At 41.6% G+C, this 26455-nt stretch overlaps 2 protein-coding genes across 4 annotated transcripts in view; one reads left to right on the forward strand and one right to left on the reverse strand.

Annotated features, from left to right (window-relative positions):
- Positions 1 to 7047, forward strand: part of TTC39A (tetratricopeptide repeat domain 39A) — a 49737-nt gene extending 42690 nt beyond the window's left edge. For both annotated transcript variants that reach the window (XM_055585939.1, XM_055585940.1), the window contains exons 13-18: positions 170 to 261; positions 2200 to 2320; positions 4397 to 4508; positions 4913 to 5027; positions 5955 to 6071; positions 6582 to 7047. In XM_055585939.1, coding sequence (XP_055441914.1) covers positions 170 to 261; positions 2200 to 2320; positions 4397 to 4508; positions 4913 to 5027; positions 5955 to 6071; positions 6582 to 6705 — 681 coding nt within the window. In that variant the 3' untranslated portion in view covers positions 6706 to 7047. The remainder of the gene's footprint in view (positions 1 to 169; positions 262 to 2199; positions 2321 to 4396; positions 4509 to 4912; positions 5028 to 5954; positions 6072 to 6581) is intronic.
- Positions 7048 to 15692: 8645 nt separating this feature from the next.
- RNF11 (ring finger protein 11) overlaps positions 15693 to 26455 on the reverse strand; it is a 45230-nt gene continuing 34467 nt past the window's right edge. For both annotated transcript variants that reach the window (XM_055585941.1, XM_055585943.1), the window contains 2 exons: positions 19080 to 19249; positions 15693 to 17637 (listed from right to left, as the gene is read on the reverse strand). In XM_055585941.1, the coding sequence (XP_055441916.1) occupies positions 17466 to 17637; positions 19080 to 19249 (342 nt within the window). In that variant the 3' untranslated portion in view covers positions 15693 to 17465. The remainder of the gene's footprint in view (positions 17638 to 19079; positions 19250 to 26455) is intronic.

Here is a 26455-nt window from a genome sequence, read left to right on the forward strand (position 1 = left end):
CGGATTTAACTCCTAGGTCACGTCCTCAAGTTGCTTCAGCTTCCTGACCCAGTTTCTCCCCTGGGGGTTGGGGATAATAGTGAGGTTCCAGCGAGGTGTTGGTGCCAGTTCAGGACTGTGATTTGGAGGGCAGGTTGCTTACACCTGACTGCTGCTCTGCCTCACACAGGCCACCTATATCTACATGAAGGCCGCCTACCTCAGCATGTTTGGGAAGGAGGACTACAAACCGTTCGGAGATGACGAAGTGGAGTTGTTTAGGTGGGTGCGGCCATTGCATTCCATTGTAGGTCTCAGCCAGGCTCTGCCCACAGCCACCCTGAGCAGAGGGAGATGGGGGGTTGTCATCCCCAGGGCCCGGAACCCCCAGCCCTCCCCGATCCTCCCCCCACCCCCACCTCCTCTTGCGGCTGCTGTTAGAGCCCTTTGAATCTGTTCAGAGGTTTTCTTCAACAAAAGTGGTTTTGTCAACGTCGTTCCCACTGTGCCTCTCTCATCCAGAGTGTAGCACAGATGTGGACACAGGTCCAGAGAGGTTCCTTCTGCCGAGTTAACCTGAAACACTCAGAAAAGCAGAGTTGGAATCACGTAAGCAGGATTAAATCTGGCCTCTGCCATTTGTTATCTGTATCATCTGGGACCGTTTCAGCATCTGTAAAATGGGAATAACAAACTCGGTTTTGCAGGGTTGTTTTGCAAATCAAATAGAGAATAGATTTAAAGAGTCTGCGGTAGGGCCTGGAGCCAGTACATGGTGGCTCTTTTTATTCTTACCTGCACTGCTGTGTTTGCCTTCTGCGAAGGGCCTGGAGCAGGACTCAGCCATGGCAGGCCTGAGGCGGGAGCCTCGGGCTTTCCCCAGTCATGGTGAGGGTTGGCCCCATCTTGCAGATATGGAAATGAGGAAACCATTGCTTCCTGGGCTGTCGCAGTCACAGGGTGCTGTCATTTACTGAGTGACTTAGTTTCTTTATCTTTGTAACTCTTCTAGAAGATCTGTGACGGTAAGAATCTGTGGGGAAATAAGAGGTATTTTTCCTCCATCCTTCTAGATTCTTGGCTGAGACCCTCATAATAAGATTAATGGAAAAGCAAACAAAAATTTAATAACTTCTGTATGGGAGGGACCCAGGAAAACTGAGTTGACTCTCTGAAATGGCCCAAGCTGTTACCTTAAATGTCATCTCCAGCTAAAGCAAAAAAGAAGATGTAGTTGGATGGGGAGCCAGTTGTGGGAGGTTTTCAGGTAAAAGAGAAGGTATATGGTTGTTATACAGATTTTAGTCTCCACCTTCTTCATTGATAAGTTTCTGGAGATTTAGTTTTCCTCCTCTTCCTGGTCCAGAGAAAGACATCCTTACAAATGGACATTTTCCTTGTAAATGTCTCTTACAAGAAGGTTAAATTCTACTAGATTTTCAGAGCATTTTGTGTGTTTGCTGTTTTCTTAAAAATAATCAGCCCAAAATAACCCTTATGCCAAAGACGCATGTTTGGGGATAACAACTTTTCCTTTCCATATCATTGTCTCCATTTCAGGGATGAGAAAGCAGGCCCAGAGAGGTTCCACAGTGAATACGTGGCAGAGGTGTTTGTTGGGGACCTCACAACTAGCTCTAGCTGTTTCCTGGGCCTGGACGGCTCAGGTCACAGCCATACCCCCATGATCGTGGCAGAAATTCAGGGCAAGGCAGAGCTGGGAGGATGGGGCCCCAGATGTAGTCTTGCTCAGCTGCATACCACATTTTACTCTACCCTTGGAAACAGCTGAAGGGGCTACAACTCACATGGCCAGACTTAATGGAAGGTTTGTGCTGTGTGGTCTTGGGCAGGTCCTTCCCTTTAAGAGTTTTAATCTCCTCTGTGAAACTAGGGTCAGACTTCTGCTGGGCCTCAGGAAATGGGGGCTGGGAGTAGAGAGGGACAACTGGAAGGCATAGCAGGCCTGAGGGGCGGTGGTGGTGGTGATGTACATTCTCACCTCTAGCTACTGGTGCAGAGGAGCCTGCCTAGCCATAGGAAGTGGTCAGATCTTGCGATAGGGCCTATGAAATTAGGCTGTAGCCGCAGGCTATGAATCCAACACTCTCATCATATAGATGATGAGGCCCAGAGAGGGGTCAAGCAGAGGCTGGGCAGGTTGGGGACTCTCAGTTCTAGCATTTTCTTGCCCTCTCTCCACCCTCATCTCTTCCACAGAGCTGTGCCAGGCCTGAAACTCAAGATTGCTGGGAAATCTCTACCCACAGAGAAGTTTGCCATCCGGAAGTCCAGACGCTACCTCTCCCCTAAACCTATCTCATTACCCGTCCCTGCTCTGGTGGGTAGGAGGGTCTTGTCTGGTCCTGAACTCATTTGGGATTGTGGGGATTAGCTGAGGGTCAGGGATATAGCCAGTGACCCTGGAGGGTGTGGATGCAGGACAGAGACCTTCATGACCCCAGAGCCTGGAGATGATTTTACAAATCACCTGGCCCTGGGTGAGGGACACATGAGTTTGAGCCTACCTCAACCTCTGAGAAAGCACTGGTCTACTAGGGATGGGGTTGGGCAGACAGGTGAGCAGGCTGCAGATGCCTGAAAACAGAGAGCGCAGCTCTCCTAGATAGGCATCTCTGAGCTGTTTGTGTTGCCATCCTGTCTGTTTCTGTCTTGTCACATGATTTTAATTATTGTTTATACTGTTCCCCCATCACTGCCCCGAGCTTTTCTGAGGCTGGGACCCATGTTACAGTCAACTTTGAAATAACAGTAATTGCTGACATTGCTACTGGGCACATGCTGTGTTCAATGCTGGTTACACCCATTGCCTATTGCCTCATCTGATCTTCACAAGAACGCTCTTAGGTTCTGGTGGTGTCTCCATTTTACAGAAGGGGATAAAAAGGCCTAATAGATAAGTAGGAAGCTAAAATATAGATAAGATATAAGTAGAAAGATGAAATAACTTGTCCAAGTCCCATAGCTGATGAGTTAGAATCTGAACCCAGGCAGTCTGGTTCCAGAGCCCATATTCTGAATCACAGTTATGATGCTAATTCCATGCATGATCTGAGCAGGCATCAGAGCAAGTTCTAGTTTGTTAAGAGTCCTTGTTATTCAAATAATAAGGCAGCCAGAAAGATAGGAAGGGTGCTGCTTCAGAGACCTGGCTCTGCTGTTCACTAATTGTGTGACCTTGCATATAAGGTCCCCTTTCCCTTAATGTAAATATCTACCTTGCCCATTGCATAGAGCAGGCATGAAAGTCTGCTGATAAAAATTTATTAAACACTGCAGAAATTAACAAGTTTAGTATTTATGTAGAATTTATTTTGAGCTTATATCCTGAATATCTTTAAATAAATTTTGAACTATTTTACAATTCAAAATATACAATAAAGCTGTCATCAAATGGGGGCATATGTTGTAAGGAGGGGCAGGGAAAGCAGCTAACCAGATATTTAGGGGAGAATTTCCAAAACTGTAACCTGCAAGATACTATGTATGCGTAAGATTATTTCTGTGATTAAATACATTTGGGAAAGACTGGCCTGAACAAAGTTTACATACTGTAGACCTTCTTGGAGCCTTTATATGCTCATCTGCATGGTAGGTCTCTGAGAAGAAGCTTGAAGATGCAGTTTTTCCCTGTTATTTAGCCACAGAACTCTTTTAGACCATGTAATGATTTAATAAGTACTTGTCAAAACTTAAAGTCCCTCCCTAGAACATAAAAAAACTATAAAAAGTCTTTCTAGAACTTTATGTATACAAATCACTGTCATGTCCATTGCTTGGTTTGATAGTTTAGGAAATGCTAATCTCGGCTAACAGAGTTAAACTAGAATGAAAATTTAGTATTCTGAGCTTCCTGGCAGTTAAGGCAAAGAAAGAAATCATATGTTTCATAGATGAAAACTCAGGCCCACTGCCTTAGTGAAGTAGGAGAGAAGGTAACTTGGTCTTAAGCCCCTGAAGAGCTTACGTCAACTATGATTCCTCCGGGACAGGAAGCTGTTAGCTGGAGCAAGGAAGACAACTCCCTAGAGTGGGGGGCATGACCTTGTTCTCAAAGGATGGGGAATTTGGACAGAGAGATGGGGAGAGTGCAGACTAGTGCCCTAGGGATCCAGGAACAGAAACGTAATTGAAAACTATATGAGAAGAGTGAGAATACGGGTCCATCTTAAATTCTCACAGGGGTAAGGAGAGGTCTCAATAGTAAGTAAGAGATAAGAATCCCCATCACTCCCTCAAGCCTACAGCTTCAAAAGCTGGGCTGAGACTTACCATGGAAGATTAGAGCTAGAAGGGCCTTTAGTGATCCTCATCTGAGCTACACATTTTATAGATGGAGAAGCTTGAGGCCCCACTGGGGAGGAAACCTAGGACTGATTTGCTCCCCTGCCCCTAGGAAATGATGTACATTTGGAATGGCTACGCTGTGATTGGGAAGCAGCCGGAACTCACAGATGGGATCCTTGAGATTATCATCAAGGCTGAAGAGATGCTGGAAAAGGGCCCAGGTGACTACCCCAGGCCCTTGAACTGGCCAGGCTGGGTCTGACCACAGGTCTTTACAGCTGAAGGTTCCCTCTACCCAAAATGTCCTTCCTCACTTCTCGCCCTGGTAACTGTCCTCTGCCTTTCTAGGCTGAGTTTCAGTGACCTCCAAGAAGCTGTCCCTTGTCCCCCAGGGAGCATCAGGGCCTCTGCTGGGCTTCCACAGGCCCCGAGCTTCCTTCAGTCAATCCTGATTTCACTGCATTGTCATCGTCTCAGTATCTGTCTTTCCTCCCCAGATGTGCGCTCCCTGCGGACAGGGGCCATGTGTGAGCCATCTCTGTGTCCCCAGGGCCCAGCAGAGTAGGGGCTCCATGAGTGTTGAGAAAATGAACAAAGCTGTCTTCCTTCACTCCCCTATTCTCAGAGAATGAGTATTCAGTGGATGACGAGTGCTTGGTGAAGCTGCTGAAAGGCCTGTGTCTGAAATATCTGGGCCGTGTCCAGGAGGCTGAGGAGAATTTCAGGAGCATCTCTGCCAAGTAAGTGCCTCTGTGGCTGCTGTCGCTTCAGATGGCCTACTGCTGGGCCCGGGGCTCCAGGGTGGCATTTTCTGGGTTTCTCTTTCCATATGCACACATGCACAGTGCCTGACTCTGGCTTGCTCCTACTCACTTCACAGGTACTAGCTTCTGTTTTGTGCCAGGACCCTTCTAGGCCCAGATCATTCAGACCTTGTCCTCCAGGGCCACCAGAATGCCCAGCGACAGGAGCCTGTCTGCAGTGTTTCCTGTGAATGGTGCCCCCTGGAGTTTGTAACTGAGAATCTCTATCCTTGGGGAGTACAGATATTAGACAGACAGCTATAGGTAACTTAATCTGGTATGGTGAGGGCTGTGCCAGAGGAAAGCAGAGAGGCCAGCAGGTGCCAGGAGGAGGGACCTAAACTTAATGCTAGACGCCAGGAAAGGCTTTCCAGTAACGCCACTTCAGTTGGCAAGTTTATCAGGCAGAGAAAGCAAGGAAAGAGGAGTTTTAAGTGGAGTAGGTAGAGCATGTGCTAATGCCTGGACACAGGAAAGACACCTGAGGTTGGGTGACAGCGGTCAGTCCTTCCCTGATTAGGTGAAGTCCTAGAGGGAAAGGGTTGCAGATGAAATAAAGGGCAGCGGTGGGGGGTGTGGGGTTGGGGACTGAGGTGGAGGTGGGCCTAGGACATGATGTGAACCATAGGTTGTCAGGGACTCGGGGCCCCAGGTACAGAGGACTGGAAGGCTTTGCTGTGGTTCTTAAGTCTTTCTAGGGCTAAATAGTGGGAACCTTCCAAGTTGGAATTCAGGTCAGAAAACCCCACGAGACCACGAGTTGGATCCTCCCATTTGGGAGACGCTCAGGAGGAGTCTGATGGACGTGCCCAAAGGATGTCTCAAGAGCAGAGCCTGTAAGCCGTGTTTTCTTCTGTCCTACAGTGAAAAGAGGATTAAATATGACCACTACTTGATTCCAAATGCCCTGCTGGAGCTGGCCCTGCTGTTTATGGAGCAAGGCAGAAACGAAGAGGCCGTCAAACTCTTGGAAACTGCCAAGTAAGGCTTGATTTGCCTTGGTCTGGCCTTTGTTCCCCATGAGCTCCGGGGAGGCAGAGGTGCCAGGCAGTAGTGTGAGAGGGTGCTGGCAAAGGCAGTGTAGGCAGCCCAGAGGCTGGGCCCATGTCCCGGGGGAACCCAGCTCTCACCTGGTGTAGGGAGGCTTCTTCCCTAATTTTCCAAAGAGGAATTGAAATCCCAGACTCAATGACTGAGTTATACAGGGTCACACTGCAAGCTGCAGGGCTGGTGTGAAGGTGCAGGTCTGCCTTCTAGCCCATGGATCTTGAAATCATTCCTTCACACTGGGCCCCAAAGGACCAAGAGTGGTTCCAGAGGGCATGATAACAGGTAATCCCTATTAAATTTAAGCCCAGCTCTTTCTTTAAACAGAGATAGGGATCAGCCTTTAAAAATATTCCTTGGCTAGTGGGTTCCCACAGCTCAGACTAAGGGAAAAAATCACAACCTGGACCAGCTTCACATGTCTGATTCTCTGGTCTCTTCCAGGCAAAACTATAAGAATTATTCCATGGAGTCAAGGACACATTTTCGAATCCAGGCAGCCATACTCCAAGCCAAGTCTTCCCTAGAAAAGGGCAACAGATCTATGGTCTCATCAGTGTCCTTGTAGTTTTGTGCAGCAGTCCCAGGCTGGAAGACAGAATCAGCTGGACAGAGCTCCTGGAAACATTTCAAAAAGAACCCCTCCCCCTGCCCTGCCTTTGGGGTCCACCGGTGCTCCAGTGGGACAGCACGACATAGGTGTCTGTGCAGAAGTAGCCAGCATGTTCACCAGTGCGGCCAAGGGCTTTTGTCAAGGCCAGAGCAGGTGGAGCTCCCTGCCTGCCCTGTCACACATACGGGTACTTGTTTTCACTGTGATGTTAACAGAATGTATGAACAGTTTACATTTTCCTTAGAAATACACTGATGGAATCAAAGTTGGCTTTGGGGAAAAAAAACCACCAACCAACCACCTGTATGTAAATCATTGTTAAGACTTCAGCAAGGTCTCAGCTTCCAGGGCTGAAAGGACCCAAAAGAGGATCTGGACCTCAGGCTTCGAGATTTCTCAATCTCAGAAATCTAAACACAGAGGTTTCACACAATCCCACCTTACTTCTTACAGCCCCTTTGTAATTCTGCAATTGAAAAAACAATCAAACATGTCTTTTTAGTGAGATAATCTTGAGTCCATTTGTAGGAAAAAACATCAATTCCCACTACCAAGGAATGGTGATATTGAGGCCTGAAGGAAGGGGAGCCCTTTCTGTGCCAAAGCCAAGAAATTTGGCAGGTAAAGTTTCTCAGACACTAGTCTGCTATACGCCAAACTGAAACCACTGGGAATGATTTATGAAAGATAAAAAATCTTCTATACTTCAAAGTACATTTATTTACTAATAGCATTTTTCTTAGAATGGTTATTCTTAGCCTGTTTATGTATGTTTTAGATTTTTCAGTTAAGAGAAAAGCTATATTTCAGTAATAAAACTTATACACTTCAGAGATCATGCAACATCTATTTCAGTAAAATACTTTGTTGCTTGAATTCTTGGGCAGGGCAGAAAGTTTCAATAAGAAACTATATGGCCCAAGCGTGTTTTATTTAGACAACCTAATGTTTTAAAATTTTCAGAATAAGTTAACAAACATTTAAAAATGGGGAGACTTCACAAATAAATCTGGTTTCTGGCTTCTTACTTAAAAAATCTGGCAATACTGGGCCTCATTTTCACAAGGCAACAATCAGTTGGAGCTGAGTAGAAGCTCTTTTCAACACTTATCCTTCTGGCCCCTTCAAGTGTCTGACTAACTCAAACACACAAATGCAGTTTCTTTAAGGGAAGGACCACAGACGACTCTTCCAATCTTCCAGCCTGCTGTATTTAGCAAACACTTTTAAGCATATGCTAGGGACAGGGTGGTTTAATCAATTAATATACAACTAAGTTTCCTGTGACTGATATTGAATGAAATTATGGGTTTTAGGTAAAGCATATTCTCATTTTCGACTGAAAAGACAGACCGTCGAAAGATCCTCTTTTGCACTTAGCGTACTGCCAGAGCAGAAATGCTACCGAAGGAAAGCTCCAGTATCTTGCTAGAACTAGACGAAAGAATGCTTTCCACAAAGGGCAAGCTCTCTCTCTTCCACAGCCTGGATGCTGGGCGCCCAGCCCAGCAGGGCAGGTGAAAGGGGTGAACTGGAGCTAGGCTGCTGAACAGGGTGGCCTCTTGGCCTCCCTCACAAATCAGAATGCTACCCATCGCAGTATAAAAGCAGCACTGGTCACCACACACCAAACGTAAAATTGCTGTTGACAAAAACCTTTCATCTCAGTGTTCATTTTAGGTGTTTTTAAACTCTTCATGCCAGGGTGATTTCCTAGTTGTTGCTGTTTCCTTCTGGGCGTCACGAGTTAGCCCCCCAGAACCTTAGCGTCTGTCTGCTGCCCTGGCTGCAGTCTTGTCCGTTTTGTCTCCCTTATCCTACCTGCAGCTTGGGCTCCGCCCTCAAACATGCTTGTGAGGGAGGTCCAACGGTTAGGACTTGGTGCTTTCACGGACGTGGCTGGGGTTCGATCTCCTGGTCGGGGAGCTAAGATCCTGCAAGCTGGATGGCCAAAAACAAACACGTATGTGGAGGAAGGTGAAAATGCTGGGTGCCTACCACCACTGTATCTTTGTGCAGAGGCCTCTGAAGGTGAAAATGCTGTCTTGAGATTCTCATTGTGTCTTGAGCAACTGCTGGTCGTTGCTTCTCTAACACTGCAGACCTTCCTAGCACATCTGCCCTAGAAAGGCAGCTGATCGGGTGAGATTTCTGGCCTCCAAGTAAGGAGACCTAATTGCAGCCCCTGCTTTTCTACTACTGCTTTTTCAGTGTGACCCTGGGAGTCATGGAGCCTCTACAATTTAGTAATTTGAACTAGATTAAGGCTCTCTCCTGCTGTCAACAGTTCTAATTCTGGTCAAGTCTGTTTCTGGGCTTTCATCTCCAAAAAGAGGCAACAGATCTGTACCTTCCTACCTTTTGTCAAAGGCTTGTGTCGCCAGGTGGCTTACCAGAAATGATGACAGACTCCCTCAATCAGGGGCCTCTACAGTGGTCCAGGACACCCAGAGACCAACTAATCCTCATTTGCCCAAAGTCTGAGTCCTTGCCACACAGAGGAACTCAGTTGTTAGGGAGCAGCAACTGTGTAACATGCTCTGAACAGGCTCCTGGCAACAAAGTCTACTCTGCCTCTCACTGGTCCCAGGCCTTGAACTGGCAGGGTAGCTTCAAGCAGTGTGCTGGTCCCTATCAGCTCTCCCATATGTTGGCAGGATTCCCTATTCCTTATCTCTCAAGTCAGGATAGGAGCGTTTCCAAGACAGCTGTCGTCATTCACAGCAAAAAAGCCATGACCTGACAGCGAAGCCAGGACTCTAAAAGGCCAGCACCAACCAAACACTTGGCTCAGGTCTGAGTGGGAGATTCTCAGCAACTGAAGGGAGCACTGGGGGATTTTAGAAAACCCCAGCCTGCTGAGTGCCTGAATCATTCAACAAGGGAATAAAATCCAGATACTTTTCTCTGGAGTGAATCCCAAGTTGATTTCTTTTAAGATGGTAAGGAGTGGAAAACAGTCTTCCTCTTTGCTTCAAATTTAGTCCAACAGTGTGCCTTCTCAACAGTTCTGTTATGCCCTTAGCACCATCACACTAATTCACTAATAAATAAATGGGAACCTCTCACCCTCACCCTCAGATGCAGTTTTCCAAGGCTGGAAAGTGCCTTTCTGCTTGAGTTAGCACAGCTCTGTGGAAATCTGGTGCAAAGTTCATCACTGTCTGGCAGGGTGAATGAAGTAAATCCACAAACAAGGAGCCTCAGGGCCTTAAAAATCCATTTAGAAGTGAGCAGTCTATGAGTTGCTTCCGCTGTCTACTTAGCTCTTAAAATGACAAAATATAATTGAGCCCTTACTTTGGGAAGATACAGAATTACAGACGATTGCTGTGGACGTCTAAATACTAAGTGCTACTTACCAGTTGTGAGTCTAAGCAGTCTGCACGTATCTAATCCTCAAAAACCACTCTACGAAGTAGGGCTATTACTGCCATTTTTCAGATGAGAAAACTGAGACACAGGTTAAACAACTTGGCTAAGACCACACAGCTATTACGCATCAGAAATATTTGAAGCCAAGCAGTTGAACTCTAAAGCTCATGCTTTGCTAAACTACTGGTCAAGCTTTCCAATTATTAGCTTCAAGTTGGATCTGATTTAATCGACTGTTGGGCCACTGTTAAATAAGGAAAAGGTACCGGCTAACAACTCAAACACTAGAAATCCTTGGCTTGGAGTGCATGGAATTATGACTGTGTGGCATGGTTCCCCACATGGCACTTGGCATCATAAGGTAGGGGTAGGGTCTAAGGTGGACAAAGGCAATCCTTAAACAACCATATTTGCTCATAAAATTAGGATGTTGGAGAAAAATGTATGAGCTAATCCCAGTTGAAGAGGTAGAGTTCCAGCCAGCTACTCCAGAGATGGAACGTAAACTGATGCAGAGGCTCTGGCCTGGACTGTGGCTTGAGTCCAAACCATATGCTAGAAGAGATTTGGTATAAGACACTGAGAGGTAGGAACACTGGCAAACTTAGAAGCATATGATGCTGAAGACACTCTTAGAATTTAAGTGCTTAAGAGTGCTGGCTGGCCAAATATTTCACATCTGTGGGTCAAAGTGGTTCATGGGCCAGAAATCTGTTGCCCCTGGGCTAGAGGTGACTTGCAGACATCTATGGAAAAGAGGTAGTGAACAAATTCATAAGAGAAAAGCCTGATCTACTAAACATAGCAACTGTAAGTTCTATTATCTACATGGGATAGTGGATATAAGTACAGCTTGAATTTAAATTATTTTATTGCTTTGAGAATCAGTTTACTCTTCTATAAAATGGGGCTAATGTCAACTGCTTCACAGGCCTGCTGAAGATAAAAAGAAATCAACTAAATAAATAGCCTAACTAAACAAACAGCCCCTAGTATATTAAGGTACATGTACTGGCCCACATGAACTGTGGGAAGGCAGTGGTGAGTCTGGCTTAGGGGATGACTGAATCCATGGCTCAAGTGCATCCATTAGGTCTTTTCCAACCCTTCACTTTTTTCGTGTTAGATTCTCTCGAACTGACTCTTCTGCATGGTGGTTCAGACCTTACATCCTTATAGCTTTGTAACCAGAAGAAAAGGGCTCCTTACCCTACCCTTAGTATGAAAAATCCCCAAATAAGGACTCTTGATTGGTCTGACTTGGCTCAAATGTTCCTCCCTTAGGCTTGTAGCTTCCCAGCATTAGATATCTGAGAATTTGTTAGAAATGCAAATTACCAAGTCCCCTCCTTTCAATGTAGGGGTGAGGTTGAACAGTCGCAGTCCTCCAGGTGGATCTGATGCACACTGAAGTGTGAGAACTACCTTGCAAAGGCATGAGGTGCTACAATTGGTCCATCTTCGGTTACACACTTGGTTGGAAGTTATTACTAAAAAACATGGGGTACTGGGCAGACAAAAACAACATGTATCCACTATACGTCCTTTCTTTCAAAAGTTGATTCCCAGGTGAAGGGGCAGTACTGATTAGAGACAAGGCTTATCAGCAAGCTGCCCACTCAAGAAGAGCTTTGCCTTTGTCCTTCTTGCCACCCTCAAAAATCTTTATAAGATCCTACTTTCCAATGGGAACCTCCTTGATGGTAGCTTCCACTCCATCAGAAATGCTCAGACTCCCTGCTTTATCCTTCCCTTCACTTAATAAATATCTGCTGAGCACCTAAATGACCTGCTCTCATAGAAACAAATGAAAGTAAACAAATTAGGGCCATGGAATAAACAGGGACTGTTGGTACAGAGGATAAGAAACCAGCCATCAAACAATCTGGGGAAGTGAACCACAGGACAGAAACCACAAGAGACCTGAGACAGGAAGAGCTTGGCATTTTAAAAGGCACAAAATTTAAAAAGTAGAGTATTATTAAAGGGAGAGAGGCAGAAAATCTATTATCTCCATTAAGGAGCTTGGATTTTATTCTCCAAACAACAGAAAGCAATTAAAAGCTCTAAGCAGATGAACAACATCATCCAATTTACTCAACTATTTTAACTGCTGTGTGAACAATGTACCATATAAGGTTAAACATGGAAGTCGGGAACCCAGTGCCATGCCAAACGTCACCACCACCAATTGTTCCTGCTTTGTGTGAACTGCCGTTAAAACACCTCATCTTCTCTTCACCAGCTATGACACTTAGGTGGAGGAAAACACTTTCAATATGCTAAGTGATAATCAGGCTCTAAGCGTCCATGTGAGCTGGCATTTCATGTTCTCTACTCTTCATGAGAAATCAGCAATGCAGTTTATTGAAATCCAAACCCATAAACGTGATTTCTTAAAGATACCTTCAATCTGAAAATGCCCAGCTAGCATCCATCTCACTACTTAGAAGAATGGTTATTATTCCTTATATCAAAATAACATTATAGTGATTATCAAGGGCCATGAGGAAAAACAGTTTGTGAAAAACAACTTCCCTTCAGTGCATACTCTAAAATTGTAGCAATTAACTTATCTGTACTTGAGTTCAGCTACCCTCATGGAAAGAGATCACTATTCTGCACCATTTCAAAGGTGAGACTGGCTTTGATTCTGTAGTTGGCAGAATGTAGCTTATTCCCATACCTCTGGTATGGATAGTGCTGGGAAGCCAATCTCAATGTCTTTCTGCTAAGATAGCCCAGGCTTCCCAATTCACGTAACACCTACAACCTGCTTTTGGATCCAAAATGACTAGATTAACTACTATATGGCTCCCAGAGAAAAGGGCCCAGCACTTGCTTAGCCAACCAAATTTTCTCGTAATCATTCAGAGTTCACTACTATGACCAGACTCCTGAAGTAAACCCTCAGTTGCATTTTTCAACTTCTTTTTCTCAGCACCAAGAAACAGTCAACAAGCACTGCTTACAATGTGTTCAAGGCAAACAGGCAGTGCTTCTCATTTGATCACAATCAGTTTTAGATGCCTAAAATCTGGACCTTATTAATAATGCTGCTTCATTCACTATGCAGACAAAAACAAACTTACTGTGGAAAGCATCCAAGATAACTAAGTCTTCCAGTGGACAGTAACTTTTCTCAAAAAACAAAAATGGAGAAGTTAGTACCTCTTAAAGTCTCCTTAAACTCTTCAGTCTCTCAGTAACATTAATTAGATGTATCCAGTTACTGTCCTGGGCTGATGCACATTGCTCAGGGTGATAATGTAACGAAGAACAATGTGGACAATTAAAAGGTGCAGGTTAAGTACAAACCCCTTTTGTAAAATTTTACTGAAGCCTCTTAACAAACGGTTTATGGATCAAGAAATGAGTTGTAAAGGAATTTATCTGCATTTTCTGTTCCCATGCAAGAAAATGAAGGATAAATCAAAAAGCAAAGTCTGGATACCTGTTATTGGGACAATCAATATCTGAATAAACAATCACCCAGTACTGATGTTTTCAGACCCAGAGGCTCTCAGAAAAGGCATTACAAAGTACATTTAATATTCGCAAATTACATGTGCCTCATTCATACTAACTTCTATATGGCATTTTAATACAAACATTACTGTGTTATAATGTAACTCTTAGAGCTTAAAAAACCATGTATTTTTCTCTAGTTAAAAAACAATAATTTATGTGAAGAGAAAACAAACAGTCCACTTAACTTTTCCTAAATACATGAAGTGGACTTGCTACATCTTTCAAACCACTCAGAAAAAGCATCATTTTAAGGTGTTTTACATAATGTAATCAAGAAGTTAACAGTCATTCCCATTAAATCCTTATGTTTCACTTGAAATTTCTACAAACTAAAGCTCTGTCTAAATCCGAATTATGAGCATTAATTAAACTACTGCCTGGCCATAAGCAAGTGTCTATTCTGACAATACAGAACTGAAGAAAAATTCGCAGGCCATTTCTTGATAGCTCTCAGGTCAGTCACCTAACAGTGGGTCAATCAGTAATGACATTTAGTGCAAAGATGAAATTTTGTAGATGGACATTTTTACTCCACACTTTTTAATTTAATGATGGCAAAATACTTCTAAAGTGGGGCCAGGAAGAAATTAGAAGGAATTAAACTACGTCCTCAAAAGGAGTAACAGAAGGCAGTCAGAATATGACTGAATGACCCTGAGGGCTCCCATGGCCATCCTCACATGATGCGGACAACCCTTGCCGAGCCTGCGTCTTAGGGAAGCCTAGGAAAGGGGAGCTACACAGGGGACGCTAGCAGGGCCTACAAACTATCTAACTTTTTCCCTACCCAGTAAAAGAATAGATGATCTTTAAATTCAGGTGAGTAAATTTAGTATTACTTTCAGGAGATACTAACCAAAAATCCACTTTTTCTCATGTCCACCGATTTCAAATTTAAAGGCTTAAAAAATTAGCTGATTAGGTATGATGCACTTAACATGCAAGTGTCAAGTGTCCTCAGTTGACTCTGAGAAACTGATCTGCTAGCCAATGCCTTTGTAAGCAAACATGGCCACCGTCTACATTTATGAATTATGCCAAAAAACTTACCTTTTCTGTTTGCCATTTTCAGTCTAAGGACCACAGGCAGTTTTACTTTGTACTCCTTTATTGTTAATCCTTTTTAAAAATGTATGCTTCCCTAAAAAAAGAGGAGCTTTGCACATAGAGAACTTGTTACCTCGATGCTCACTATATATTCTGTTTTATGTCATATAGACATTGAAAGTAGTTGGGAGAGTCAATACCTGTTATAAGAGATGTCTTATAAAGAACACTCATAGCATTTAAAAAGTTTGTGTGAACCAAACTCCAAGTATCTGAAAGTATTTCTTCTATGGTTTACATTTAAAAGAATAAGATTCTTTTATTTTTTACTGGTCAGGCTTTTCAGACATTTCAAATCCTACAGCCAAGCCTGAACACGTCTTACCCAATCCTAATTATGCTGGATAACAGGGTAATATGCCTATTATTTGCTTTAGAAAATTTAGAAGCTACCAAGTGTCTAAACTTATGATTAGATGATAGTAAAAGCCAAGCCATAAAAAATACTTCCCCCAAAGTTTATATATATACCTAGAAAACTAAAGGCAATTAATTAAATTTATACATGTGTGTTCTGAAGAAAGGATTAGATAACTTGGGAGAATTGATTCTTATGTAATCAATTCTAACTTTAGCCCTTTACAACTGTACTATAACTTTATTTAACTTGGTAAAAGCCAAAATTGATGGTTCTTAACATGGTATGTGGAGATCAAAATTAAAGAATACAAAGTACCTTATTAAAAAAAAAAAAATTCAGCTCAATCCTGGTTCCCTCAATATTACCGCCAAACTTCTGTAAAAGAAACCTGTTAATAAAGAAAGACTAATAGCAACATAGAAGATGATTAAAAAAAATGTTCATTTACCAATTTTGACAATCTAGAAAAAAAGAAAGTCTGACTATAACACTTGATGACAGACATCATGTTTAAGTAGAAAACACAAAGATAAAAAATATCGCTGAAAATATTGCACAACTTCAGGTGTTTCCTCCAAATTTGCTTTATGTAATTGGATATAAATTAATGAACAAAAACTTAAGCAAGATACATGTAACAATTTAACAGAACCTGATAATCTATAATTTCTTTCAATTTTTCTCAAACTCATCATGGGGCTCATAAGAAAATTAACCAACATGGATACTGCTACAGTTGAATGTCAAATCTTTAAGTGCTTATAACATACTTAATTCTTCTATAATACAATTATGAAGAACCCTTCAAGAGACTTGACTTGTGTTTTGTATGTAGAAAAGTGTTAAAGAGTCAAATATTCAACTCAATACAAAATAATAAGAAATATTTCTGATTTGTTAAGGTTGAGATTGCTTCTCCTTTTGCTAATGAATGATTTTTTAGTTGTAATTATCACTGAGCCAAACAAATATGTCACCTTCTAGTACATAACAAAAAATAAACACATGCTAAATGGATAAAACATTACAAACTACATCTTTGCTACACCATCTCTACCTCTAACACTTCAGAAGCTTAGAGTTTCAGAGAATTCCTACATTTAACTGCAAGAAAAAGATAAAGTCCTTTTTTTGAGATCACAACTATGATGTCATGTGGTTATATAAATTCTGCATTTGTGTGCAAAACATTAATTAAACACATTTATCTTAATTCTCCCTGCTTAGAACTGTCAGTCAACTAGCAGGACTTTCCTTCCAAGAAACAGAGACTGAGATGTGTTTTATGTAACTTCAATAACCTCAGCAATACAACAAGAGATGCAGTATCCTTTTGCTATGGTTCAAGACAACAGGGAAGGTCACAGGAAAGAAAAAAATCAAAATTGTTACAACTGAGAAACTTTCTCAGTTTAACCATGTTGCCACTTTCATTTTTACATAAGCATGGTGGCATAATTCAAGCTCAATAAATCAGGATTCCTAATATTTAAAATTTACCTTGACTTTTAATTATCACCATATTAACAACCAAAATAATTATCACCATATTAACAACCAAAATAATTAGATGAAACACATAAGAAAGGCTAATATTAAACCTGACTTTACTAGAGTTGGTTTCTTGACACATTAACTGATTTTTATTTTAATAGAAAAGGGATAGTGCATCTCAGTTTGCTTACAAGCTAGGAGATCACTTTGAATTCTGCATTTCCTAACTGCAAACAGATATAGCACTTATAACAGGTTATAAATAAACTGGTTTTCAAGCATAGAGCCAGCCCCAACGATAATAATACACTATTTAAAAAAGACCTAAGGCAATGAATTCCATTTCCAATGGAAAAAAAGAACTGTGCAAACAAGCTTAAAACTACTTTTTTTGTGCCAGTGTTATAAAATGTAGCTTTTAATAAAACCTTGACCCAAATGCCAGCAACTTCAGAAAAGAATTTGGGTGGGGGAGAAGAAGAAAGTTATTTCATTTAGGAAAAAACAACCACTATCTTTTTCCTAATCTTTGACACACACAATTGAAACATATACAGCTGCTGTAACACTTTACACAATTCCTATGTACTGGAGCAATAACAAGATCTAAATACAATTATATTTTTAAACACTGGGTCAAGGCTTTACATAAAAATACCATCCTACTTTTCCCCCTAAGTTTCTAAAATATCACGTACTTTCCCCAACATCTGCAGCCATTCAGGAAATTTTAGGAAACTTTTGTGCATGATCTTAATTCCTAATCCCTGGCTCTTTGGGCTCAGTGACAAAAGATCAAAACCACCAAAAATGATGGTTCACTTGAAGTCAGATGAGAGACCCTGGCTCAATTAGTCTCGTAGGACGAAAGCAGTGCTGCATCAACTGGCTCCATGCAGGAGGGGCACGTGAAGGATCTCATCAACCAGTCATCTATACAGTCCAGGTGATAGATGTGCATGCACGGCAGAAATCGAATTGGGTCCCCATAAACAAAGTCCATCATACAGATCACACACCTGTTGGGGTGAGAGAGAGAAATGAGAGAGCATTTTTAGACAAGTGATCTATCTAGAATACTCTTTAAAATCCCTATTACAAAGACAGTGTTAATATGAACAGACAAAAACGGCTTCCTGTCATTCTATCACCTAAGCATCCAGACGGAATTTTTTCTTAGCGTTATCCTGCTACAATCTCTTATTTCAATCACCTGGGAATTTGAAGAGTTTGAGAGCAATCAACAAAGAGAAAGGTATCAGATAGGAATCAAGTCCACTGCTAGAATAGTGCTTGTAAAAACAGCTACATATTACAGAAGACACCTTAAGGAGGATGTGAAGCTTTAGTAGATAAGAAACCATGTTAGATTAATTTTATTTGAACTGAGTTTTCAGTGTAAGCCCAGGCAGCTTTCACTTTAATAACTACATGTAAATACAGAACCACTAACCCTAAATGGTGCTACAGCTCAAACAGCCAAGCACAGCATAATAAATTACTTTATGTCTGTGTTGGTAAAGATCATTCTTAATCTACAAGGAAAATAGTTGTTCTCAGGGATTCTCAAACAATAATCAACTCTGAAGGAAAAAATCTCCCTGAAGTAAAATTTTATATGTAACTCATCAGACTTAGTACAATTATTCTATAAGTTAAGAAATAGGTAAGATTTTCCTCATATCACTAAAATTCTTAGCAAACAATTTTAACCTCTATATAACCTACCAAAGTATTCTTCTATTATTGTTTTTCACTAACTAGAACTATGGTAACTATCTCTGCACATAAAACTCTGGGAGCTGAAGTGAGGTACATATTCTAGGATAGGTCTCTAGAATTAACTGTCTCAAAGGGTTTAGATCTAAAGGTCCATGCTACTGCTGCTGCGTCGCTTCAGTCGTGTCTGACTCTGTGTGACCCCATAGACAGCAGCCCACCAGGCTCCACCGTCCCTGGGATTCTCCAGGCAAGAACACCGGAGTGGGCTGCCATTTCCCTCTCCAATGCATGAAAGGGAGAAGCGAAAGTGAAGGCGCTCAGTCGTGTCCAACTCTTCAGGACCCCACGGACTGCAGCCCACCAGGCTCCTCCGTCCATGGGATTCTCCAGGCGAGAGTACTGGAGTGGGGTGCCATTGCCTTCTCCATGAAATATTGCCAAACGGCTTTACCAATTGATTAGGCCACAAGCAATGCTGGTACTAGTTCACACTTATTACACAGGTAAATAATTTTTAACTGACATTAACTGTCATCCAAATGGACACAGACAACCTATAAAATGGTCAGAATTTGTACCATCATTTATTTCTTTTTATATGAAAATTCTTAATTTCTACATCTAAACAAATTTTTGCCTAGAATTCATTAAATATCTGACTCTCAAAATGCAACAGAATATTTTTAAAAAACAAATCTCTGAAGAAAGACCTTTGAAACATATATAAATTAAAACTTACTCCCGGATCTTTTTTTCTGATCCATCTCTTCCAGGGTCATAAACTCCTTTAGGCAGATGCTGTATAAGGCCTATTCTTTGAGCTATCCTAATTTGTTCCTCTTCAGTCAGCTGAGTTGCTAGGCGAGTCTGGCTAGGTGTTGGATGATAGACCGGAACTGGAACTTGTTCCTAAATTTTTTAAAATGGAGAAAATAATTATTTTTTAAAAAATCTGTTTTCTAGGTAATGTTTTCCTTTTGTTTCTTCCTTTTTGGGCTGAGGAGGGGACCTTGGAGAGGGAGGAGATTGGACAAATATGCACTGGCATGAAATTTTGTTAACCCTGCCTTAACTTTAGCATATCTGACTTACTGTTAAAGGATATAAAAACAAGGTTTACAGTAAAACTGGCATGGAATGTTACTTGAAGTATTTCTATAGGAAAACCATATAACACAGACATATTCATTCCTGATACACAAACAGATAAATCAATGTAATTAATTAACCAAATGGACTGTATTCAGTATTCTGTAGGCCACAATGGGAGTTTCATGGTCTTGGTATATATCATTATTTACATTAGAATTGGCCATTACAGATTCTTCTTATTTGCAAACTTGTTATTTCTTTCCATACAGACAACAATCTTAAAATTAATTTTTTGTTTATTTGGAAAGATGAGACATTATCGCAATAAATTCCTGTAAAATTAGGCTTTGGATATGTATTTGGATATGATGATCCAGTGAGCCAAATGAGGCCACCTTCCTTCCAAATGGAAAACACATTCGAGGACTCAACCATGAATCATGCAATACCGTAGTACATATTAGTTGGAAAAAAAAACCCATGCATAACTGGACCTGTGCAGTTCAAACCTATGTAGTTCAAGGGTCAACCTTGTTCAAGCAACTGTATTGCTTTATTTTTCTACTCGCTGTAGTGTGCTTAGTTGCTCAGTTGTGTCTGACTCTTTGAGACCCCATGGACTGTCGCCTGCCAGGTTCCTCTGTCCATGGGGATTCTCCAGGCAAGAATACTGGAGTGGGTTGCCATGCCCTCCTCCAGGGGATCTTCTCAACCCAGGGACTGAACCCAAGTTTGCCACATTGCAGGTGGATTCCTGTCTGAGCCATTAGGGAAGTCTCACATTTATGAGATAATTTTATTCACACTCTTTATACATTGTTTCAACAGATACCTGAGTATCTATTATGTGCTAGGTGATGGGGAGTGAAGTGTAAACAAAATAAAGTTCCTTGATTGATGGAGAAAGCTACCTTATTAGATAAGATACTCAGAAAAAACCTCTGATGAGACATCTGGGAAAAGATCTCAACTCGATGAATACAATGAAGATAGTTCATCTCTGACCTAATGATTTCATTGTTGCTAAAACCATTTTTGAGCCACCTAATACAGTGTTTCAGATAACCTCTCTACTGAATAAACTGACTGAGACATAACACTTTCAATCTATGTATAACGTCTTCATAGGAAAATTTACATTAAATCACAACTATCCATTCACATTAACATTAGAAAATATTATTTTTATTCATCCTGTAGGATTACTCATGATCTCTACAATTTAGGCATTTGTTTACAACGATAGCCAACATGTGCAAGTAGGAGATTATGCCTTCAGGAATAATAGCTGAATTTGTTGACACAACCTTTTTTAACAATTTGAAAAAACTGTTTAACAACTTAAAAAAAATTCTGTGAAATAACCTCCCTAAGTATTCAGAACTAGCATCAGCTGAGGCTGTTTTTAGTCAATGGTTTCTGGGGTTCAAAAGAAAATAAGAGAGAGCACCCATAATGAGACTTTGTAAGGGCTCAATATAAATATGCTTTTCAAAGAGAAATTTTAGGGGCAAGTCTCAGATACATATATATTAGGCTCAAATACTGAAATATTTAATTCAAGGAAAAAGACATTTCATCACAATGTCTCTTAAAGATACGATTATGTTCCTTTAAATTAGCCCTATTCTTATAAACCCATTTTCTGACTAGTTATTATTGAGTTTCTGGTCAAAGGCAATTCAACTCAAGACTATTTCTTTTGAGATTCAGAACAAATCTGTAATTAAAGATTTCAAAAAAAGGTAAATTCTTATCAAATAATATTATATTCTATGACACAAGTAAAATGCCAGTAGTTACAAGTTTCATGTTTCATAAATTCCCACATGAAATCAATAATGATTATTACTTTTAGCTCATCTAGAAAATAATAACCAAGCATATGGATACTTATCAGAATTACATTCTTCATCCAAATATTTAGTTCATTTCACATGCAAAGAACATATTTTATTATTATCAAGTATGGTTTTTGGATCCAGATAACCTTGGATTACTGTCAAAGTTACTTCTCTGCCAGTACAGCCCTGTTGAAGAGATTTAACCTATCTGGATTACCCTACCTTATATGGTTGCTGTTAAGACTTAAATGAGAAAGACGGTGAACCTTAGAATGGCAGGAACTCACTAAACAGTGGCTTTTATAACTATCAATATTGCATTTGAAGAGCTCTATTACTTCAGCCCAATTAGCTGTTTCCTAAAAGTTTCAAGCTTGTCTATCTTACTGCCTTTGTTCTTGGAATTCCCTCTACTTTCCCCTGCAGGTCCACTGGTTCAAAGTATATTAGTGTCTTGTCAATGTAAAACTTTACCCGATCCTCCTACTTGCCACCCAATATTGATACACACTGCCTTTAGCCTCCTATTGCATGTGTCTGCCTATAAGAGAATTAAGATTAAACAGAATACAGTGAAACTTCAGTTAACAAATACAGTCATTAAGCAAGAAAAGGATGTCAATTCTAGCTTTCAGAGGAAGTGAGGTACAAAACTGCATTTCACAGCATGAAAGCTTTTCTTCAGTCCTATAAAAGTTACATGACCCTTCTGTTATTAAAGATCATAAAAATGGCTATTGCACCTCTGGTTTAGATAGTCACCTATTAAAGCTTTTATACCTAGTGGGCAATTTTTTTTTTTTTTCTGAGCTCGAACGATTTTATGGTTTGAGGGGCTTCAAGGAAGGTCAAAAAGCTGGGAGGACAATGAGATTCAATGTCCTTCTCCGGACCATCTGTCCAGTTTCTACTAGGACTACTGCACATACAAAAGTTCATTAAATAAATGTTAGCTACTATTATTGTGGCTCCACTATTATGTGACAGCATTCCAACATTTACTTTAAGAAATGAACTAAATTTTCAATTTTGTATTTCAACTATACCTCAATAAAGCTGAAAATGAAATAAAACAATTTTTTAAAAAGAAGAAATGGACCAGACTATGACAGAAAGAAGTAAAACATTTCAAAAAAGAATCTTTAAGAACAACTTTCTCATTTTACAGGCCCAAGCTTGCCTACAGTTACATCTGATCTGGTAGACAGAATGCCTGAAGAACTATGGACAGATTCCTAATACTGTACAGGAAGCAGTAATCAAAACCATTCCAGAGAAAAAGAAATAAGAGAAAGCAAAGTGGTTGTCTGAGGAGGGTTTACAAAAAGCTAAGAAAAGAAGTGAAAGGCAAAGGAGAAAGGGAAAGATACATCCAACTGAATGCAGAGTTCCAGAGAATAGCAAGGAGAGATAGAAGAAAGTCATCTTAAGTGAACAAGGCAAAGGAACAGAGGAAAAAATAGAGTGAGAAAGACTGTGAGATCTCTTCAAGAAAACTGGAGATACCAAGGGAACATTTCATGCAAAGATAGGCACAATAAAGGACAGAAACAGCAAATGCCTAAAAGAAGAAGAAGAGATTAAGAAGAGGTGGCAAGAATACACAGAAGAACTATCCAAAAAGGTTTTAATGACCTGGATAACCACAATGGTGTGATCACTCACCTAGAGCCAGACATCCTGGAGTGTGAAGTCAAGTGGGCCTTAGGAAACATTACTACAAGCAAAGCTAGTGGAGGTGATGTCATTCCAGCTGAGCTATTTCAAATCCTAAAAGAGGATGCTGTTCAAGTGCTTCACTCAATATGTCAGCAAATTTGGAAAACTCAGCAGTGGCCAGAGGACTGAAAAAGATCAGTTTTCATGCCAATCCTAAATAAAGAAGGGCAATGCCAAAAAATGTTCTAACTACAATACAATTGTGCTCATTTCACATGCAAGCAAGGTAATGGTCAAAATCTTTCAAGCTAAGCTTCAATTGTATGTGAACTGAGAACTTCCAGATGTACAAGCTGGATTTAGAAAAGGTAGAGGAACCAGGGATCAAATTGCCAACATCTGTTGGATCACAGAGAAAGCAAAGGAATTCTAGAAAAGCATCTACTTCCACTTCACTGATTATGCTAAAGCCTTTGGCGATGTGGATCACAACAAACTGGAAAATTCTTAAAGAGATGGGAATACTAGACCACCTTACCTGTCTCCCAGGAAATCTGTATGCAGATCAAGAAGCAATAGTTAGAATGGGACACAGAACAATGGACTGGTTCCAAAGTGGAAAAGGAGTACGTCAAGGCTGTATTCTGTCACCCTGCTTATTTAATTTATATGCAGAGTACATCATGTGAAATGCCAGGCTGGATGAAGCACAAGCTGGAATCAAGATTGCTGGGAGAAATATCAATAACCTTAGATACGCAGATGATACCACTCCGATGACAGAAATCGAAGAGGAACTAAACAGCCTCTTGCTAAGGGTGAAAGAGGAGAGTGAAAAAAGGCTGGCTTAAAATCCAACATTCAAAAAACTAAGATCATAGCATCCAGTCCCATCATTTCACGGCAAATAGATGGGGAAAATGTGGAAACAGTGACAGATTTTATTTTCTTGGTTTCCAGTATCACTGTGGATGGTGACTGCAGTCATGAAATTAGAAGACACTTGTTGCTTGGAAGAAAAACTATGAAAAACGCAGCATACTAAAAAGTGGAGACATCACTTTGCGAAAAAAAGTCTGTATAGTCAAAGCTATGGTTTTTCCAGTAGTCATGTACGAATATGAGAGCTGGACCATTAAGAAGGCTGAGCATTGAAGAACTGATGCTTTCAAATTGTGGCTCTGGAGAAGACTCTTGAGAGTCCCCTGCACAGCAAGGGGACTCTCAACTCTGAATATTCATTGAAAGGACTGATGCTAAAGCTCCAATACTTTGGCCATCTGATGCAAAGAGCTGACTCACTGGCAAAGACCCTGCTGCTGGGAAAGATGGAGGTACAACAAAAGGGCAACAGAGGATGAGACGGTTTGACAGCATCATTGACTCAGTGGACATGAATCTGAGTCAACTCCAGGAAATAGTGAAGGACAGGGAAACCTGGCATGCTGCAGTCCACGGGTCGCAGATTCAGACATGATGATATGCGTTGGTGCACGTCTTTTTTTGTTATTCTACTGAGCCTTTGGCAGGCTCTTTTAATCAGGTGTTGTGTCCTTCAACGTGGGATAGCTCCTCTAGGCCCTTCTGTGCCCACGCAGCCACTGCTCCTTGGACATGGGGTTGGTCCTCCCGGCCACCGCCCTTTGCCTCGGGCGTGGGGGCGTGGGGTAGCTCCTCCTGCCCGCCACCCCTGGCCTCGGGCTTGGGGTGTGGGGTATCTCCTCCTGGCCGCAACCCCTGACCTCCGACGCAGGGTAGCTCCTCTTGGCCATTCCTGCGCCGTCGCAGTCTGGTACTCTTGGCCGCTGCCCCTGACCTTGGATGTGGGGTAACTCCTCTTGGCCACCGCCCTTCAGGCATGGGGTTCTCCCGGATTCTGCCCCTGACCTCGGATGTGGGGTGGCTCCTCTCGCCGCGCGCGCCCCAACCAGTAACGCTGAAGAAGCTGAAGTTGAATGGTTCTATGAAGACCTACAAGACCTTTTAGAACTAACACCCAAAAAAGATGTCCTTTTTATTATAGGGGACTGGAATGTAAAAGTAGGAAGTCAAGAAACACCTGGAGTAACAGGCAAATTTGGCCTTGGAATACGCAATGAAGCAGGGCAAAGACTAATAGAGTTTTGCCAAGAAAATGCACTGGTTATAACAAACACCCTCTTCCAACAACAGAAGAGAAGACTCTATACATGGACATCACCAGATGGTCAACACCGAAATCAGACTGATTATATTCTTTGCAGCCAAAGATGGAGAAGCTCTATGCTGCTGCTGCTGCTGCTAAGTCGCTTCAGTCGTGTCCGACTCTGTGTGACCCCATAGACGGCAGCCCACCAGGCTCCCCCGTCTCTGGGATTCTCCAGGCAAGAACACTGGAGTGGGTTGCCATTTCCTTCTCCAATGCACGAGAGTGAAAAGTGAAAGTGAAGTCGCTCAGTCGTGTCCGACTCCCAGCCACCCCATGGACTGCAGCCTACCAGGCTCCTCTGTCCATGGGATTTTCCAGGCAAGAGTACTGGACTGGGGTGCCATTGCCTTCTCTGGGAGAAGCTCTATACAGTCAGCAAAAACAAGACCAGGAGCTGACTGTGGCTCAGACCATGAACTCCTTATTGCCAAATTCAGACTTAAATTGAAGAAAGTAGGGAAAACCACTAGGCTATTCAGGTATGACCTAAATCAAATCCCTTATGATTATACAGTGGAAGTGAGAAATAGACTTAAGGGCCTAGATCTGATAGATAGAGTGCCTCATGAACTATGGAATGAGGTTCGTGACATTGTACAGGAGACAGGGATCAAGACCATCCCCACGGAAAAGAAATGCAAAAAAGCAAAATGGCTGTCTGGGGAGGCCTTACAAATACCTGTGAAAAGAAGAGAAGCAAAAAGCAAAGGAGAAAAGGAAAGATATAAACATCTGAATGCAGAGTTCCAAAGAATAGCAAGGAGAGATAAGAAAGACTTCTTCAGCGATCAATGCAAAGAAATAGAGGAAAACAACAGAATGGGAAAGACTAGAGATCTCTTCAAGAAAATCAGAGATACCAAAGGAAAATTTCATGCAAAGATGGGCTCGATAAAGGACAGAAATGGTATGGACCTAACAGAAGCAGAAGATATAAAAAAGAGATGGCAAGAATACACAGAAGAACTGTACAAAAAAGATCTTCACAACCCAGATAATCATGATGGTGTGATCACTGACCTAGAGCCAGACATCCTGGAATGTGAAGTTAAGTGGGCCTTAGAAAGCATCACTACGAACAACGCTAGTGGAGGTGATGGAATTCCAGTGGACCTATTCCAAATTCTGAAAGATGATGCTGTGAAAGTGCTGCACTCAATATGCCAGCAAATTTGGAAAACTCAGCAGTGGCCACAGGACTGGAAAAGGTCAGTTTTCATTCCAATCCCAAAGAAAGGCAATGCCAAAGAATGCTCAAACTACCGCACAATTGCACTCATCTCACACGCTAGTAAAGTAATGCTCAAAATTCTCCAAGCCAGGCTTCAGCAA

The sequence above is a fragment of the Bubalus kerabau genome, chromosome 6 (genome assembly GCF_029407905.1).
Source record: "Bubalus kerabau isolate K-KA32 ecotype Philippines breed swamp buffalo chromosome 6, PCC_UOA_SB_1v2, whole genome shotgun sequence".
In the NCBI taxonomy this organism is placed as follows: domain Eukaryota; kingdom Metazoa; phylum Chordata; class Mammalia; order Artiodactyla; family Bovidae; genus Bubalus; species Bubalus kerabau.